Source organism: Primulina eburnea, chromosome 17 (assembly GCF_022965805.1).
Source record: "Primulina eburnea isolate SZY01 chromosome 17, ASM2296580v1, whole genome shotgun sequence".
Classification (NCBI taxonomy): domain Eukaryota; kingdom Viridiplantae; phylum Streptophyta; class Magnoliopsida; order Lamiales; family Gesneriaceae; genus Primulina; species Primulina eburnea.
Genome location: NC_133117.1, coordinates 22578244 through 22595222, shown reverse-complemented (window position 1 = coordinate 22595222; position 16979 = coordinate 22578244). Strand labels below are relative to the sequence as shown.

The 16979-nt window shown below is 38.1% G+C and overlaps 1 protein-coding gene across 1 annotated transcript; it reads left to right on the top strand.

Annotated features, from left to right (window-relative positions):
* Positions 1–5276: 5276 nt before the first annotated feature.
* Positions 5277–6725, top strand: LOC140818780 (uncharacterized). The gene is made up of 2 exons (XM_073178827.1): positions 5277–6511; positions 6610–6725. The coding sequence occupies exon 1, from the start codon at positions 5386–5388 to the stop codon at positions 6508–6510; it is 1125 nt and encodes a 374-aa protein (XP_073034928.1). The 5' UTR covers positions 5277–5385; the 3' UTR covers position 6511; positions 6610–6725.
* The last annotated feature ends 10254 nt before the right edge of the window (positions 6726–16979 follow it).

The window sequence follows — 16979 nt, the reverse complement described above, 5'->3', positions numbered from 1 at the left end:
AGATCGTTATATGGGTTAAAGCAATCAGGTCGAATGTGGTATAATCGACTAAGTGATCATTTGATGAAAAAGGGATATGTAAACAATTCAATATGCCCTTGTGTTTTCATTAAGAAAACAACATCCGGATGCGTAATTATTGCTGTATATGTTGACGATTTAAACATCATTGGAACGAGTAAGGAAATTCAAGAAGTTGTGTCATACTTGAAGGAAGAATTTGAAATGAAGGATCTTGGAAAAACCAAGTATTGTCTGGGTTTGCAAATCGAACAAAAAGAATGTGGAATATTTGTTCACCAGACAAATTATACAGAAAAGATTCTTAAACGTTTTAATATGGATAAAGCAAATCCTTTAAGTACTCCAATGGTTGTTAGATCATTAAACATAGAAAAAGATCCATTCCGTCCATGTGAAGATGATGAATATATTCTTGGTCCAGAAGTACCATATCTAAGTGCCATCGGTGCCCTTATGTACCTTACAAATTGTACAAGGCCTGATATATCTTTTGCCGTGAATCTGTTGGCAAGATTTAGCACATATCCAACAAAGAGACACTGGAACGGAATTAAACATATATTCCGTTATCTACGAGGAACGACAGACTTGGGACTTTTGTATTCAAAAGATGCTAATCCAAGTATAATTGGTTATGCTGATGCTGGATACTTATCTGATCCACACAAGGCACGTTCCCAAACTGGATATGTATTTACTCATGGAGGCACTGCAATTTCTTGGCGTTCACAGAAACAAACACTAGTAACAACTTCATCAAATCATGCCGAGATTATTGCACTACATGAAGCAAGCCGTGAATGTGTGTGGTTAAAATCAATGACCCAACATATCCAAATCTCATGCGGATTATCATTCGACGAGAAACCTGTAATACTATATGAAGATAATGCTGCATGTGTTGCTCAAATGAAAGAAGGATACATAAAAAGCGACAGAACTAAACATATTCCTCCTAAGTTCTTCGCATTCACCAAGGAGCTTGAGAAGAATAAATGTATTGATGTTCGTCACATTCGATCAAGTGAAAACTCATCAGATCTCTTCACAAAGGCACTTCCTACGTCAATATTCAGAAAGCACATATATAATATTGGGATGCGCAATCTACGAAATTTGTGAAGAACTGTTCATGTCAACATCAGGGGGAGTTTACGTGACTGCACTCTTTTTCCCTTACTATGGTTTTTATCCCAATGGGTTTTTCCAAGTAAGGTTTTTAACGAGGCAGTATAAAAACACGTAATGAAGACAATCATTATGATCATCATCACAAGGGGGAGTGTTGAAAATATAATATTAAAATATGTATGTTGAATGTTGAATGTTGAAAATTAGGTAAAATTAGGTGTTGAATATTGAAAATTAGTGTGTGATGATGTATGTAATGAGGTAATTTATTTTGGAATATTTGTATATGAAACTCTATAAATAGAGCACTCATTTGTGAATGAAATAACAATTGAGTTGAGAGAAAAATATTATAAAGTGTGTAGTTTGATAATTTTGAGAGTTTGAGATTTTTACTTTTTACCGTAAATTTTTACTTTTTCACAACATTATATATAATATAATATTAATCCATAAATCATGTGCGGAAATCCTAATTTTTATGGGTTTTTATTAAAAATAATTTAAATTTTAAATTTTTTTTCAAAAATACTTTAAAAAAAAAACATGTATCAAAACTACCTCAATCCGCTGATGAGAAGAGCGGACGCTGCCTACGTGTAGCAGCGTCCGCGCTTCGTAAGCGCGGACGCTGCTCCACGTAGGAGCGTCCGCGCTTGTCATCAGCGGACGCTCCTACGTGGAGCAGCGTCCGCGCTTGTCAGCAACGGACGCTCCTACGTGGAGCAGCGTCCGCGCTTTGTAAGCGCGGACGCTGCTATTTTATATATATTTTTTTGTTTACAATTTTATCGATTTTTCTACACCAATCGTTTCGTCTGATTATGTACGAACGAACATAATGTACGAACGATTCCTGAACAATTCACGTGAAACTTGAGAAAACAAGACTCTGAAAATTTCACGTGAAAGTCAATACTCTGAAAATTTCACGTGAAGACCAATAATAAAGAAACGAGTCTTATATAATTGAAAAATTTTCGATTGAATCAGATAACAATTCTCATAAATTTTCCCTCACTTCTCTTTGAATTTTTCTCCAATCTCAGTGAAAAATGTCTAACATTGACGTACTCTTATATTTTGGTGGTCATGTAGTTAGCGATAATGAATCGATTGAATATAGCATTCCATTTGTTAGACCGATACGTGTATCACGATCCATTAATTTGATGGATTTAGTTGAAGTTGTGCATAAAATGTTAGCAATCGATCCAGCGAATTTTGTTTTGAAGATGTCAACCAAGTATTCATTCATGGAGAGAGCATCTTGGCATGAAATTGAAGTCAATCTCGTTGATGACGATGCTTTACAGTTCATAATACAATGTGACAACATGCATGTGTTGCATCTGTACGTGGAAGCAAATTCAATTGAGCATAATGTTGGATTTGATGATCCTGAATCTTACGTTCCACATGCATCCGATTCAGGTTTTTATAACCAACCCGGTACGTCTACATATGGTGGTTTCCAGGAGCAAGAATCTTATGTTCCACAGGTTACTGATATGAGTTTCGATGATGTAAGTGGGCCTTGGGATCAATTTATAAATGTCTCGTCGGAACAAAATAATGTTCCATATTGGCCGAATCCAACATTAGATACGAGTGCTCGTTGTCCGGATGAGGCCAATAATGATTATATTTGGAGGACTGATTCTGAACCCGATATATCATACAGCGAGTCTGAAGAAGACGATGCGAATGTTGATGATGAAGTGAATATTTTTACGAATCCTGATGAGGGGACATCATGTCGACAACCACCACGTGACACATTGCAGAGGCAGACCGTACCTTTTTTGTCAAACACTTCTGAAATACCATCATTTTTCAATAAATTTTTTGGGGAAGAGCATCCTGATTCTATCGATGTTCCTTGTGGAGAGCAATCAAGCTATTACAATCCGGATAGAGGTGAATTACGCGTCAACATGTTATTTAAAGATAAGAATGATCTTATTGCATCTGTGAAGGATTATTCTGTCAGAGTTGTCAGGCGTGAGTACCGTGTCGAGGATAGCACACGCAGTTTGTTGAAGTTACGTTGTAAAAATAATTCTTCTACGGTCATTTGTCGATGGGGACTGCGGGCTTCATTCAAGGCCAAGACAGGTTATTGGAAAATAACAAAATATGGCGGGCCTCACACATGTATATCTACGTCTGTTGGTATAGACCATAAGAACTTGAGTAGTGAGATGGTCGCACATACGCTATTGGGAGTTGTTCGTTGTGATCCTTCGTATGAGATTAAGTACATCATTGAAAATGTGAAAGATAAATATGGTTATCAAATCTCGTACCTGAAGGCATGGCGAAGTTTGAAACGTGCTATGGAAATTGCTTACGGTACATGGGAGAGCGCGGTTCAATTACTACCGAAATATATGTGTGCTTTGTCAAAATACAATCCGAGAACAGTTGTGGAGTGGAAGCATCTCAGAGGCAACAACGAAATGAGTAAGACACTGAACTATGTTTTCTGGGCATTTAGGCCGTGTGTTGATGGGTTTCGGCATTGTCAGAAAATAATTAGTGTTGATGGTACACACTTGTATTCCAAATACAAGCACAAAATGTTGATCGGTGTCACTCTGGATGCGAACAATCAGGTTCTACCGCTAGCATTTGCTGTTGTGGATGAAGAAACAACAGATTCTTGGAAATGGTTCTTGGAGAATCTCGGAAGACATGTTGTTCGTGGTCAAAATGGCGTGTGTCTTATTTCTGATAGACATAATGGAATCGTGCGTGCAACTGCAGATCTACCCTATTTTCAACCTCCACACGGTGTGCATCGGTTTTGTTTGAGACACGTGTGTTCAAACTTCAACGCTAAATTTAAAGACGTGCATCTGAAAGATTTATGCTGGGCGGCAGGCACACAGAATCAAATCTGTAAGTTTGAATCAATAATGGAGGCAATCAAACAAAAAAATATTTTGGCGCACCGATATTTGGCTGGAATTGAGAAAGAAAAATGGAGTTTGGCACATGATGGTGGTTGGCGTCGTGGGGTGATGACAACAAATATGTCGGAGTGTTTAAATAGTGTGTTGAAGGGTGCTCGTAGACTTCCTATATCTGCCATAGTACACTTGACACTTCAGAGGTGCGTACAATATTTTATTGAACGTGTGACTAGAGGTGCTCGAATGGTTCAGGAAAATCAAATGTGGTCAGATTATGCATTTCGGAAGTATGACAATTGGGCGAGAAAATCTAGTGAACATCGTGTTGCCAAATATGATGTACGTGATCAAACTGCTTCTGTTGCAACTGTAGGAAGACCAAGTCGTGGCCAACATATGCAGGTGGTGAAGTTAGCAACGAGTGATTGTTCGTGTGGTAAATGGACGATTTTTGGCATACCATGTTCTCATGCTATTTGTACCGCGAAGTGGCACTCGTTGGATCCCACGACACTAGTGCAACCATGGTATAACATATCTGAGTACTTAGCGACTTACGAAGGCAGATTTCAACCTCTTGCAGATGAGCGTTACTGGGATCCTCCACCTTTCGAGTTGCAACACAATCCTGTTAGACGTGAAAGAAGAAGAGTTGGTAGAGATAGAACAACTCGATTGCGAAATGAGATGGACACAAATGTTTCTAGACAGAGACATCATGGATGAATTATTTTCTGATATTATAATAATCGTTGATATGATAAATAAAAAATTTAATGTTTTATTTGTTTTTACGTTATGTTCACGATTAAAATTAAATTTAAATAACTTAAAAAATCCCAGCGCAAATCGAAAGACTTCAAGTGCACGGCCGACGTCCGAGCGGTAACGAATTACCGCTCGGGCGCGAGGGGCTCTGGAAAATTTCCAGAGCCCCTCGCGCCCGAGCGGTAATTCGTTACCGCTCGGGCGCGTTGCGTGCGCTGGAAAGAATTCCAGCGCACAAGTCGCGCTCGTGCGGTAACTTGTTACCGCTCGAGCGCGTTACGTGCGCTGGAAATAATTCCAGCGCACAGCCTGCGCTCGAGCGGTAACAATATACCGCTCGAGCGCAGGCATTGCTGCCTCCCCCTTTCTCTTTCCCTCTCCTTTATATTTCCTCCACTCCTTTCCCTATCTCTTTATCTCATACCCTTTCAACTATCCAAATCTCTCTCAAATCTCTTCCCTCCACCCCTTTTCCTTATCTCCTTACCAATATTCCTACAACTCTCCAAATATCACTCAATTATCCTCATCTAATTATCAAACAATGGCTCCCAAGAAGGTGAAAGGTAATCTCGGGTCTTCTTCTTCGTTTGATAGAACTCGATTTGTTAGTGATGCGGCGCAGGCTCGGTATGAACATGCCAAAATCAATAGAAACCCGATTACCGAGCGGGGATTTCGTAGACAAAGGGAGGATCGATACGTTGGGCCTCTTGTGGATTTGGATAGGCGCAGCTGGGAGAAATTTGGAGCTCAACCGAGAGCGGCGGTGGTCTCGATCGTGCGAGAATTTTACGCAAATGCGGGTGAGAAGACGGATGACAAAGCTTTTGTTCGGGGTAAACTTGTGTCATTTGATTCTGAGATAATCAATGCTTTTTTAGAAACGCCCGAGGTCGACGATTCCACCTTCCAGGCTTTGGTTGCTAACCCCGATTATACTGTGATAATCGACACCCTGTGTCATCCAGGGGCGATCTGGAAACCAGTAGGGGGATCACCGAGTTGTTTTGATGAAAAATATCTGAAGGCCGATAATGCTCTTTGGTATTTGTTTTTGGCAAGGAGAATGATGCCGGTGTCACACAAAAGTGAAGTTCAAAAAGAGCGAGCCGTGGTGCTATATGCTATATCTCAGGGTTACCCAATCAATGTGGGAAAGCTTATCAATTCTCAAATTTTGATAAGCGTTAATAACAGACATATCGGTCTTTTCTTTCCATGTCTCATATCAGAGTTGTGTGCAATGGCAGGCGTTGTGTTCCGTGATGATGAAGAGTGGCTGCAACCAATGAAGCCCATTTGTATCCAGGACTGGCAGCGTAAGTATGCTAAACGACGTTTAGAATTCAGGACGGATGAGGGCGATACAGGTGGATCGAGCACCGCCGTCCCGCGTCGCCAACAACCCCACAGACGGTCCCTAAACGAGAAAGTAGATGAAACTCTTGCCTTCATGGCACACCAGGAACGAGTTAACTTGAACCACAATGAACATATATCATATTTGGAGTCCATGATGCATACAATGATGGCCCATAGAGGTGTTGACCCAGGGACCATTCCTCCACCTCCTCCGTTCATTTCTCCGTTCAATTTTCAGTATGACTATCAGCCACAGGGGAATGCATCGGGAGTGCCACCACCAGATAATGACGAGGATGAGTGAGGTATGTGATCTTTTGTTCTTCTTTATCTTTTACTGTACATTTGATAGATTGAATGTACTATATTTTATCGTGCTTTAATTACAATTTACTTAACGCAGATCAACAGGTTGAAAAGAAGAACAACAAAGTCGAGGATATGGAAGTCAATTATGTTTTTTCATCTTATTTTTCGATTGTGTATTTTCTTCATTTCAGGTGTGTAAGATGTAAAAGGAATTGGAACTTGTTTGTTTATATGTTTTATTTCAGTTTTGTTTACTTGTGTTTTGTTTCCTGCACTTTTATTAATCTGATACTGATGAAATAAAATAATCTACAATGCTTTAATTAACACTATACTTACGAAATCATAACATTCACACGGTGCAACAACGCAAAATGTACAACAATTGAAATTTTATAGTCACAATTAATGAGCAGAATCATCGTCATAATTAAAATGATACAAATGGCTCCCTGTTCCACAGTCAGGTGGATTGCGTCTTCTCGTCCCTCTACGCAATCCTATATTTTCAGGAATTCTTTCGTTTGAATACTCTGGATAAGTGATAGGGGATATAACATTCCTCTGCGGTCGAGTATCATTCACAACAAGCTGATGTCCGACGTTAAGCAAATTCGTGAAACTTTGTGTGTTCGACCAATAAGGAGTCTGAAAATCTGTCTGACCAAACGGACGAAAGTCACCATACCCTGAATCACCGAAAAAATCATGCTGAGTATTAGAGGTTCCTGCAATATTCATTTCACCTGACGTAAAAATCATAGAGCCTCCTGCAAACCCACTTGGTTGCCCAATCATGTCACTTCTCCCTCCAAATGAAGACTGATGCGAAAACGGAGAAGGCGTACTAAAATTTTGTTGAAAATTAAATTCTCCAACAAAAGTATTGTACGGTTGTGGTTGAAAACCAACGGCAGTAACTGCAGGTGAGATCGAGCGCACAGTTTGCGTCGTTTGCCCGTGTCGCACCCCTTTACAAACATATCTCAGCCTATTATTCCACGACTCAATTGAATTCCTATGATAATCTCTCCAGTTGGTGTTGCGATGTCCTATTCTCGTGATATTATGCATATCGTCATTGTCGACGGCAGACCCTGGAATTGATTGCCGTCTTCGAAATTGTCGCATTACCCGATTAGGACGATGCATCTCCACGATGTCAAAGCAAATAAGGGGACAAACACACCGCCATATTTTGTTGTCGTATGAATCAATAATGGTCTTCACATCTATGTCATTTTTCTGGTATACGCTCCAATTAAACTGCAAAAAAATTATTAAAATTGAATATTAATTTGATGAATAAAAACATAATAGTACTCGGCTATTCACTATTACGTATTAAAATTTTATAATACCTCATTATTATTCATACGATCTAGCGAATCCCTTATAATTCTTACAGAATGTGTTGGCGAATGTGTGTAACTAAACCCATACGTCCACCTACAGTTACAAAAAAAATTTATATATCAAGAAAATATACAAGATAAATATGATATTCACAAAAATAATTTTTAAATATTACCGTGCACCATATGGAGAAACTGGAATTAAAGCATCCGGATCAACGGGAGGTACAACTAATGTTAACCCATCTCGATCGGGATTAACACATTTAATCCTGCTCCATGCCCATATCTGCGTGTAATAATAAAAAAAATTAAAAAATTTAAACAAAATATCGTGTTAAATAATCACATCACATTAATGATACCTGCAGGATATATAAAGGTCCAGCCATTGTAGACTTCTCTACACGTGTCGCGTTACACAACTCACGATATAGAAACGCTAAAACTGCACTACCCCAACTATAAGACTTCACGTTATCAAGATCTCGTAACAGTTGAAAAAAAATTAGTCTAGCTGACCCTCCTTGATAATCAGGGAACATTATTTCTCCAATAATCATTAACGCAACACAACGAGTAAATTTCACAACATATACCTCTGAAGTTTCATCATTGACAAGGTTAGATATACAATGATCATGTAGTGCTGTCATAGACATATGACCACCTTTCAAATATTTTGATTCTGGCACAAATCCTAACATATCCAAACATATGTGTTGCCATTCCTCCACTTTATGCGACACGTCTACTCCGGTTACTGCTTCACCATCAATTGTCAGACCCCAAATTATTGAAACATCTTGTAGTGTAACTGTTGCTTCACCACATGTAAAGTGAAACGTGTGTGTCTCACGTCTCCAACGTTCAACAAGCGCAGTAATCAAATGATTATCAATAACTTGCGAGCCACATTCTAAAACTCCATAAAAACCCATATGATTTAAATATGACAATACACGCCTGTGTAAGTAATTATCGGTATATAACTTCCAAATCAAATTGTCTGACCTTTCACTTTGACAATATCATCAACGGTTAACGAAGATACTCTTGATGACATATGGGTCGCCTGTAAATATAGGACACTAAGATCTTCTGGATTTCTATTATCTGCCATTTTTGCAAAATGCTGTAGATCTTCTCAACTTCAAAAAATATTGCAGGTAGGAAATGATAAACGAGAGCAGCACTGAAGAAGATAAATGGATGAAAGAAGAGGACGAGAAGAAGATAAAAATCGACTTACATTATTGATTGGACGAATCAATAAGGGCCACGTGGCATGAGAGAGAGGGCTGCTCCACGTAGGAGCGTCCGCGCTTCTCATCAGCGGATTGAGGTAGTTTTGATACATGTTTTTTTTTTTAAAGTATTTTTGAAAAAAAATTTAAAATTTAAATTAGTTTTAATAAAAACCCAATTTTTATGCTTATAAAAATTAAATTCGGTATGTTTAATTAAGGGTATTTTTAATTTTAGCCCTCCAAAAAAGATTTCAAAAGTGAAATTTGTTATAGTGTAATTTTCTGTGTGTTCACAATAGTATTTTCATAACCCCGTCGTCAATCAAATTGGTCAACCCTTAAAAAACTATTCAACTAGTTCACAAAAGTGTTTTCATAACTCAACCCTCAATCAAATCGATCAACCTTTAAAAAACTATGCAACTGATCTGTAACGCTCGAAAACCCGAACACATTAACTACGTCCATGCATGAAAATTATTTATAGTTTATTTAAATAAGTGACTTAAATGCATGATAAGGTAATAGTATGATATAATAAATATTTAACTGAATGTTATGAATTTAAACTCTCTGCAGTGGAATTCACGTCGTACGACCAAGACAAAAGAATCGGGGATGATTATGATAAGACATCTATTTTATTTTTGAATTTTAACAATTTGAAATCCGAGATTTAGCAACCCAAATTAGGAAAGTAGTAATTTATAAATATTAAGGAACGAGCTCAAACAGTAATAAACTTTTACTAGAAAACAAGAAACTTCGGGCTTACGGTATCTAAAACTCGTAACACCGAATATTTTTAATCATCATATGGACTTCTAATGATATAATTACTGATTTAATTAACAACCTTAAAGGGACCTAGAATATAAGTGTTTAATTAAGTGATTTAAAAGCCTTAATTTCACCTAAAAGCCCACTTAAGAAATTGATTAAAAACCCTAGGCTAAACACACACACCCACGCGCCTCCACCTTGCAGCACACACTACACACACTTTCAAAAACCCTAGAATGGCTGAAGAACACCCTAGCCAAATGAGGAAGAATTCAAGAGCCCCATTCGTCTCTCGTCGCGTCGTCACACGATATTCGTAAGCACAAGATTAAGGCATGTTTTAAAACCCTTCTTTGTGCACCATTCACTCCATATTATTGTTTTTGTTTGTTTTATGTGTGAAAGTTTATAACGTTGATGGTTTTAAGATTTTTACACGTGCATCTCATGTTTTTATAAAGAACTCCTTGATGTTTTTGGATTCGTTGAAGGAGGGATGCAAAACGGTGGATTTGAGGGGTTGATCTACAAATTTAAGGGTGGATCATGAAGTATAGAAAGGTTTAGGAGAGGAGGCAAGGTTGGACACTCCTCTGCACACAACACGCGTGCAAGCCGTGAGATGTGTTGGGCGATTTAGGGTCCCTACAGCCAAGGGGTGTTAAGAAATGAAATTTCAGGAATTTTGGTTTATGATAAATTAGAAATCAACCGCGGTTAGAAATTCTCAACCGCTAGTTTTCAACCGCCTATTCTTTATGGTTCAGCCGTTTCATTTAAGAGATCTACTTATTACTTTCCAACATTCCCTGACCGGTTGAATGCATTCAAATTCTCGAAGTCAACGATCTCACATCAATTCCAAGGAAGATGTGCATTTATATCTCTTTCCCAGAAAGGACGTTCAGAGACAGTCTTCATAACCTATTGATGTATGCACAGTCGCCCAAAGGAGTAAACCTCAAGTAAAGAGCTTCAAAATTATGTTAAGCAAAAGGAAGTTTAAATGCGACCATTTATTGCTCATAAATGAGAAAGTGACTCATCTAATTCAGGAGCTCAGGTTTACGATAACTGTACTTTCTGACCGTTACATCGTTCGGATATATCATCTAAGAAGAATGCAAGCTATCGGCAAGCAAGCTACACAACTCTAACACTGATTGAAAGAAGTCTTTCAGCTTGCCTTCACAGAGATCTTTGAGCGCCTTCACAGTTTACATTTTCATTATCGCTCTTCTGCACGCTGCTCCACAGTCACATATTTGATCTTTAAGGATCTTTTCGTGCTACCAAAACAAACTACTGTTCTATCAATAACCTACGGTTATTTGATTATAAGTTTGGAAATTTGGTGAACTGAGAGTTCTTAAATCCAGAAGTGTAAAGTGATCACTAGGAGTTCCAAAACAGGCAATGGGATAAGTCCTGATTGGATTGGGCTGTTACAAACGATTTGTAAAGTCAAAGTCTTTTAGTGGATTCCTTCCTACCATAGGAAGAAGGGGTGACGTAGGAGTATTCAATCTCCGAACATCCATAAAATACTGTGCCTCTTACCTTATGCAATCTTTTATTCATATCCTTGTTGTTTAGATTGTTAAATATTTAAGAAATATCTGTCAAAGGGAAGTGAACCATCTTCCGCACATTCTAGTGGTTCACCTCTTTCAACCGTTTGAGAATGAAGTTTTTCGAACCGCCTAAAAACGGTTGAAAATACATTTTAGAAAAGAAATTGTGAAAGAGTTCATTCACCCCCCCCCCCCCCCCCCTCTTAACTCTTTCTCGATCCTAACAATTGGTATCAGAGCGGGTTCTTCTCAAACATTGATATATCTTGAATAATATGGCATCTTTCAACAAAATCCCTATGTTTTCCAAAGAAGATTATGACGATTGGAAAATTCGTATGCAGGCACATCTGGCAGCTCAGGATGACGATATGTGGTTTGTAATTACTGATGGACCAATGAAGATAATGAAAGCAAACACAGCTGTTGGGATAACTGAAGGTGCTCCTCAAATGATAGAGAAGCACAGATCTGAATGGACCGCTGAAGATAAAAAGAAAGCAAACTTAGACAACGTAGCAAAAGACATTCTCTATAAGACTCTTGACAAGAACATGTTCGCCAAAATCAAGACCTGCACTACTGCAAAAGAAATATGGGAAAACTCACTCAACTGTGCGAAGGAAATGATCAGACCAAAGAGAACAAACTGACAGTGGCTATTCAAAAATTTGACAATGCAAAGATGAAGCCAGGAGAAACTCTTGCAGAATTTGATGAGCGATTCAGCAGCATTATCATCGAACTCACCTCACTTGGAAAAGAGTACTCCAACAGAGAAATTGCTTTAAAGGTCATGAGAGCTCTTCCCAGAGAATGGGATGTAAAAACAATAGTTATGCGAGAATCCAAAGATCTAAACAAACTGGAACTACACGATCTATTTGTTGATCTCAAGGCATATGAATTTGAGCTAGGGATACGAACAAAAGAAGAGCCGTCCATAACCCAACAAACAAAAGCCTTGGCAGCAGCTACAGTGACTCTTCCGGTCGAAGAGTCCACAAGTAAGAAATCGGCTGAGCAACTAAGCAATGAAGCCATGTCTCTGTTTGTTAAAAAATTTGGTAAATTTATGCGCAAAAATCAATCTCAAATGAATAAACCTTATTTTAAAAAGGACCATACTGAGGATGGTCAAGGGTGTTTTAACTGTGGAAAGAAGGGACATTTTATTGCAGAATGCAATAAGCCAAAGAAGGACGAAAAGAAACCGGAGAATAGAAGACGATTCAAAAACGACAAGAAATTCATCAAGAAAAGGAATCAGAAAGTTTTGGTTGCAGAAGAAGACAAAGGCAAATGGGCTGAAACAGAATCAGAAAAGTCTTCTTCTGAAGAATATTCGAGTGAAAGTGAAGACGAAAGAGTCGAATGTCTTATGGCCAAGGAAGATCAAGAAGCTACTGATGAAATGGTATTTGATTTTAACTCTGAAGAATTTACACGTGAAGATCTTGTTACAGCACTTAACGACATGGTAAATGAGTTCAAAGGACTATATATGAAATTCAATGAAGCTGATGCAGAAAAGAAAGACTTGAAAAATAAACTAACTCTCTTCAGCTGTTCGCAGCACAAAGAGGTTGAAAGTTTAAAAGTCAAGTTAAGTCTGATAGCAGCTGAGAATGATAATTTACGAAATTTGTTCCATGCTACTTTAAAAGAAAACAAACGTTTATTAAGCACCATCAACATGTGGAACAAGTCATCTGCTTCTCTTGATAAGATACATGAAATGCAGAAACCAGCCGGAGATAGAACTGGACTTGGTTATAGCATAAATGATTGTAATTCCTCAGAAGCATCAACTCAACCGTTGCTAGAAAAAGACAGTTTAAGATCAATTAAATTTGTCAGATCTAGCACGGTATATGAACATAATGAGCCTATGGTTCAAGGCATTCAAAACATAAATCTTAAGAACAATGGGAGGCGATGTGGTTTGGGTTATGTTCAGAGTGATAAATCCAAACAATATTGGCGCAAACCCAGGCCAAATCCAGCTGGATACGAAGGGTCAACCAGATATCACTCAAGATTCAGACCTTACAATTACTACAATTGCCGACCAGTTCAAAAGAGGTATAGATTGAATGATGATAATCAAAGGCCCAAACAACATATACTGCATTCACCAGAGTATGCTTTCGATCATGATTACCCTGGAACACATCACAAAAAATTCGCAAGGATAATTCAAGTGTGGGTTCCTAAGGGTCTAATTAACCCTGGACCCAAATAAAAGGGGTACCAATCTTTCATTGTCAGGAACTAAAAAGGAAAAACATAGAAAAGTCATCATGGTTCCTAGACAGTGGATGCTCAAGACATATGACTGGAAATAAAGATCTCTTATCAGAAATTGTAGATCTCAAAGGACCAACAATCACTTTCGGTGACAACTCTAAAGGTAAAGCTATGGGTAAGGGTAAGATTACTCATGGCAAAATTATTATCAAAGATATTCTTTTAGTAGAAAACTTATGCTACAATCTGATCAGTATAAGTCAACTTTGTGACAATGGGTACACGGTTGAATTTCATAAAGAAAAATGCATGGTTAAAACCAATACAGGTTATACTGTGTTGACTGGTTATCGAAGTCAAAATACCTATAGGGTAGAATGGAATGATCAAAATTTAAATGCGTCTACCTGTTTCGTTGCTTTAAATGGAAATAAAAACTGGCTATGGCATAAAAGACTGAATCATCTAAATTTCAAATCCATTGCTACCATTAGTAAGTTTAAGCTAGTATCTGGACTGCCTAACGTTGACTTTGCCAAAGATAAAGTATGCAATGCTTGTCAGCTTGGAAAACAGGTTCGATCAACCATCAAGAGTAAAGGTAGAAACTCTACAACCAGATGTCTAGACCTTCTTCACATGGATCTATTTGGACCAATCCCGGTAATAAGCTTAGGGGGAAATAAATACACTCTGGTCATCATTGATGATTATTCCAGATTTACATGGGTACTATTTCTTGGATCCAAAGATCAAACTGCTGATCATCTAATCAAGCTGCTCAAGAGACTTCACAATGAGAAGAGGGAAAACATCAACAGAATCAGAAGTGATAGAGGAACTGAATTTCTGAATAAATATCTATCATCCTATCTTGAAGATCATGGGATTAAACACGAACTATCAGCTGCAAGATCGCCCCAACAAAATGGAGTAGCAGAAAGAAGAAACCGCACATTGAAAGAAGCAGCTAGAACCATGCTGGCTGAATCCGGTATCTCACAAAGATTTTGGGCTGAAGCCATTAACACAGCTTGTTTTACTCAGAATCGATCTATGATTAATAAAAATCATGAAAAGACTCCATATGAAATATGGACCGGCAAAGTGCCAGAAGTGGGGTATTTTCGCATCTTTGGCTCTAGCAACGATGAAGATGAAATAGACATACAAAGAACAGGTGAAACACTGTCCAAAGAAAATCCAACCGGTCAAGAAAATTGTCAACAAACAAATGATCCAGAGAACAACTATCAACCGCAGAATACACTACTAGAAGAAGAGGCAACAGAACAAGGAAATGACATCATTCAACCAACCGAGGAAGATCAATATGGACCATGTCTCCGGTGGAAAAAGGATCATCCACTCGAGCTGGTCATCGGTAACCCTACTGCTCCTCTTAGAACTAGAAATCAAATGATAAGTGAATTTTTGCAGGCTGCTTTCGTTTCTCAAATTGAACCTAAGAAAATTGATGATGCTCTTCTAGATACAAACTGGATAGAGGCCATGCAAGAAGAACTTAATCAGTTTGAAATAAACAGAGTATGGCACTTAGTATCTCGACCTAATGATGCCAATATAATTGGAACTAGATGGGTTTATAGAAACAAAATGAATGAAAGTGGATTAATCATAAGAAATAAGGCCCGTCTAGTGGCTCAAGGATATAGACAGGAGGAAGGAATAGACTTTGATGAATCTTTCGCCCCGGTTGCTAGATTAGAAGCCATTAGAATATTTCTAGCGTTTGCAGCATTTAAAAATTTCAAAGTATATCAAATGGATGTTAAATCTGCCTTTCTGAATGGTATGTTAAATGAGGAAGTTTATGTAGAACAACCATCCGGTTTTGTTAACCACATATTTCCTGATTATGTTTACAAATTAGATAAAGCTTTATACGGACTGAAACAAGCCTCAAGAGCATGGTATGATACACTAACCAAATTTCTGCTCGATCATTGATTTTCTATTGGAACAATCGATAAAACCTTATTTACATTCTCCAAAAATGATCATTTACTGTTTGTTCAAATATATGTAGATGATATTATTTTCGGATCAACTAATACTAAGCTGTGTGAAAGATTTTCAAAGATGATGCATGAACAATTTGAAATGAGTATGATGGGCGAATTAAACTATTTTTTAGGACTGCAAGTCAAGCAGTCAGAAAATGGTATCTTCATTAATCAAGCCAAATACACTCGAGATATGTTAAAGAAATTTGGAATGGAAAATTGCTCTCCGGCCAGCACTCCAATGAGCTCATCAATCAAATTGGATAAAGACGAAGGGGGAATTTCGGTGGATACAAAAATGTATAGAGGACTAATTGGGTCTCTACTATATCTAACCGCAAGTCGACCGGACATTATGTTTGATGTATGCCTATGTGCACGGTTTCAAGCTAATCCTATGCAATCTCATTTTATTGCTTCTAAACGTATACTCAAATATTTGAAAGGAACCGCAAATGTGGGTCTTTGGTATCCCAAAGATTCAAGCTTTGACCTTGTAGGTTACTCAGATCCAGATTATGTTGGATGCAAAATTGATCGAAAAAGCACAAGCGGTTCATGCCAATTTTTAGGGGAAAGACTTATTTCTTGGGCAAGCAAGAAGCAAACGTCTATCGCTACATCAACCGCTGAAGCACAATACTTAGCAGCTGGAAGTTGTTGTGCTCAAATGTTATGGATTCAGCAACAGTTGAAAGACTATGGAATTCAAGCGGCAGAATCTCCCATATTTTGCGACAATACAAGTGCAATAGCTATAACATACAATCCTGTCATGCACTCTCGGACAAAACATATTGATATCCGACATCACTTTATCCGAGAGCATGTGATGAAGAAAGATATACGGCTTGAATATGTTCATACTGATCAACAAACGGCTGATATTTTTACAAAACCATTACCTGAGGCTAAGTTCTCTCATTTTCGCAATATGCTTGGTTTAACTGATTTGTCATGATGTGTTTATTTATTATGTTCAGGTCAAGTTTGCAGAAAACAAAAAGAACAAGACAAACATCTGGAAGCAAAATAAAATAATATTTCATTTAAAAAAAGGGGGATTTAGTACATCATCAGAGGCGGAGTCGAACACTCCTAATCTCTTTATCTACGTACAACCTCCAAAGGGTTAACCATCCAGCCAACCCTCCTACGGCAATACGTGAGAACTCCTCTGAGATGGCCACCTTCTTCAGAGCTCTCTTCTCCTTAAGCAGCATGA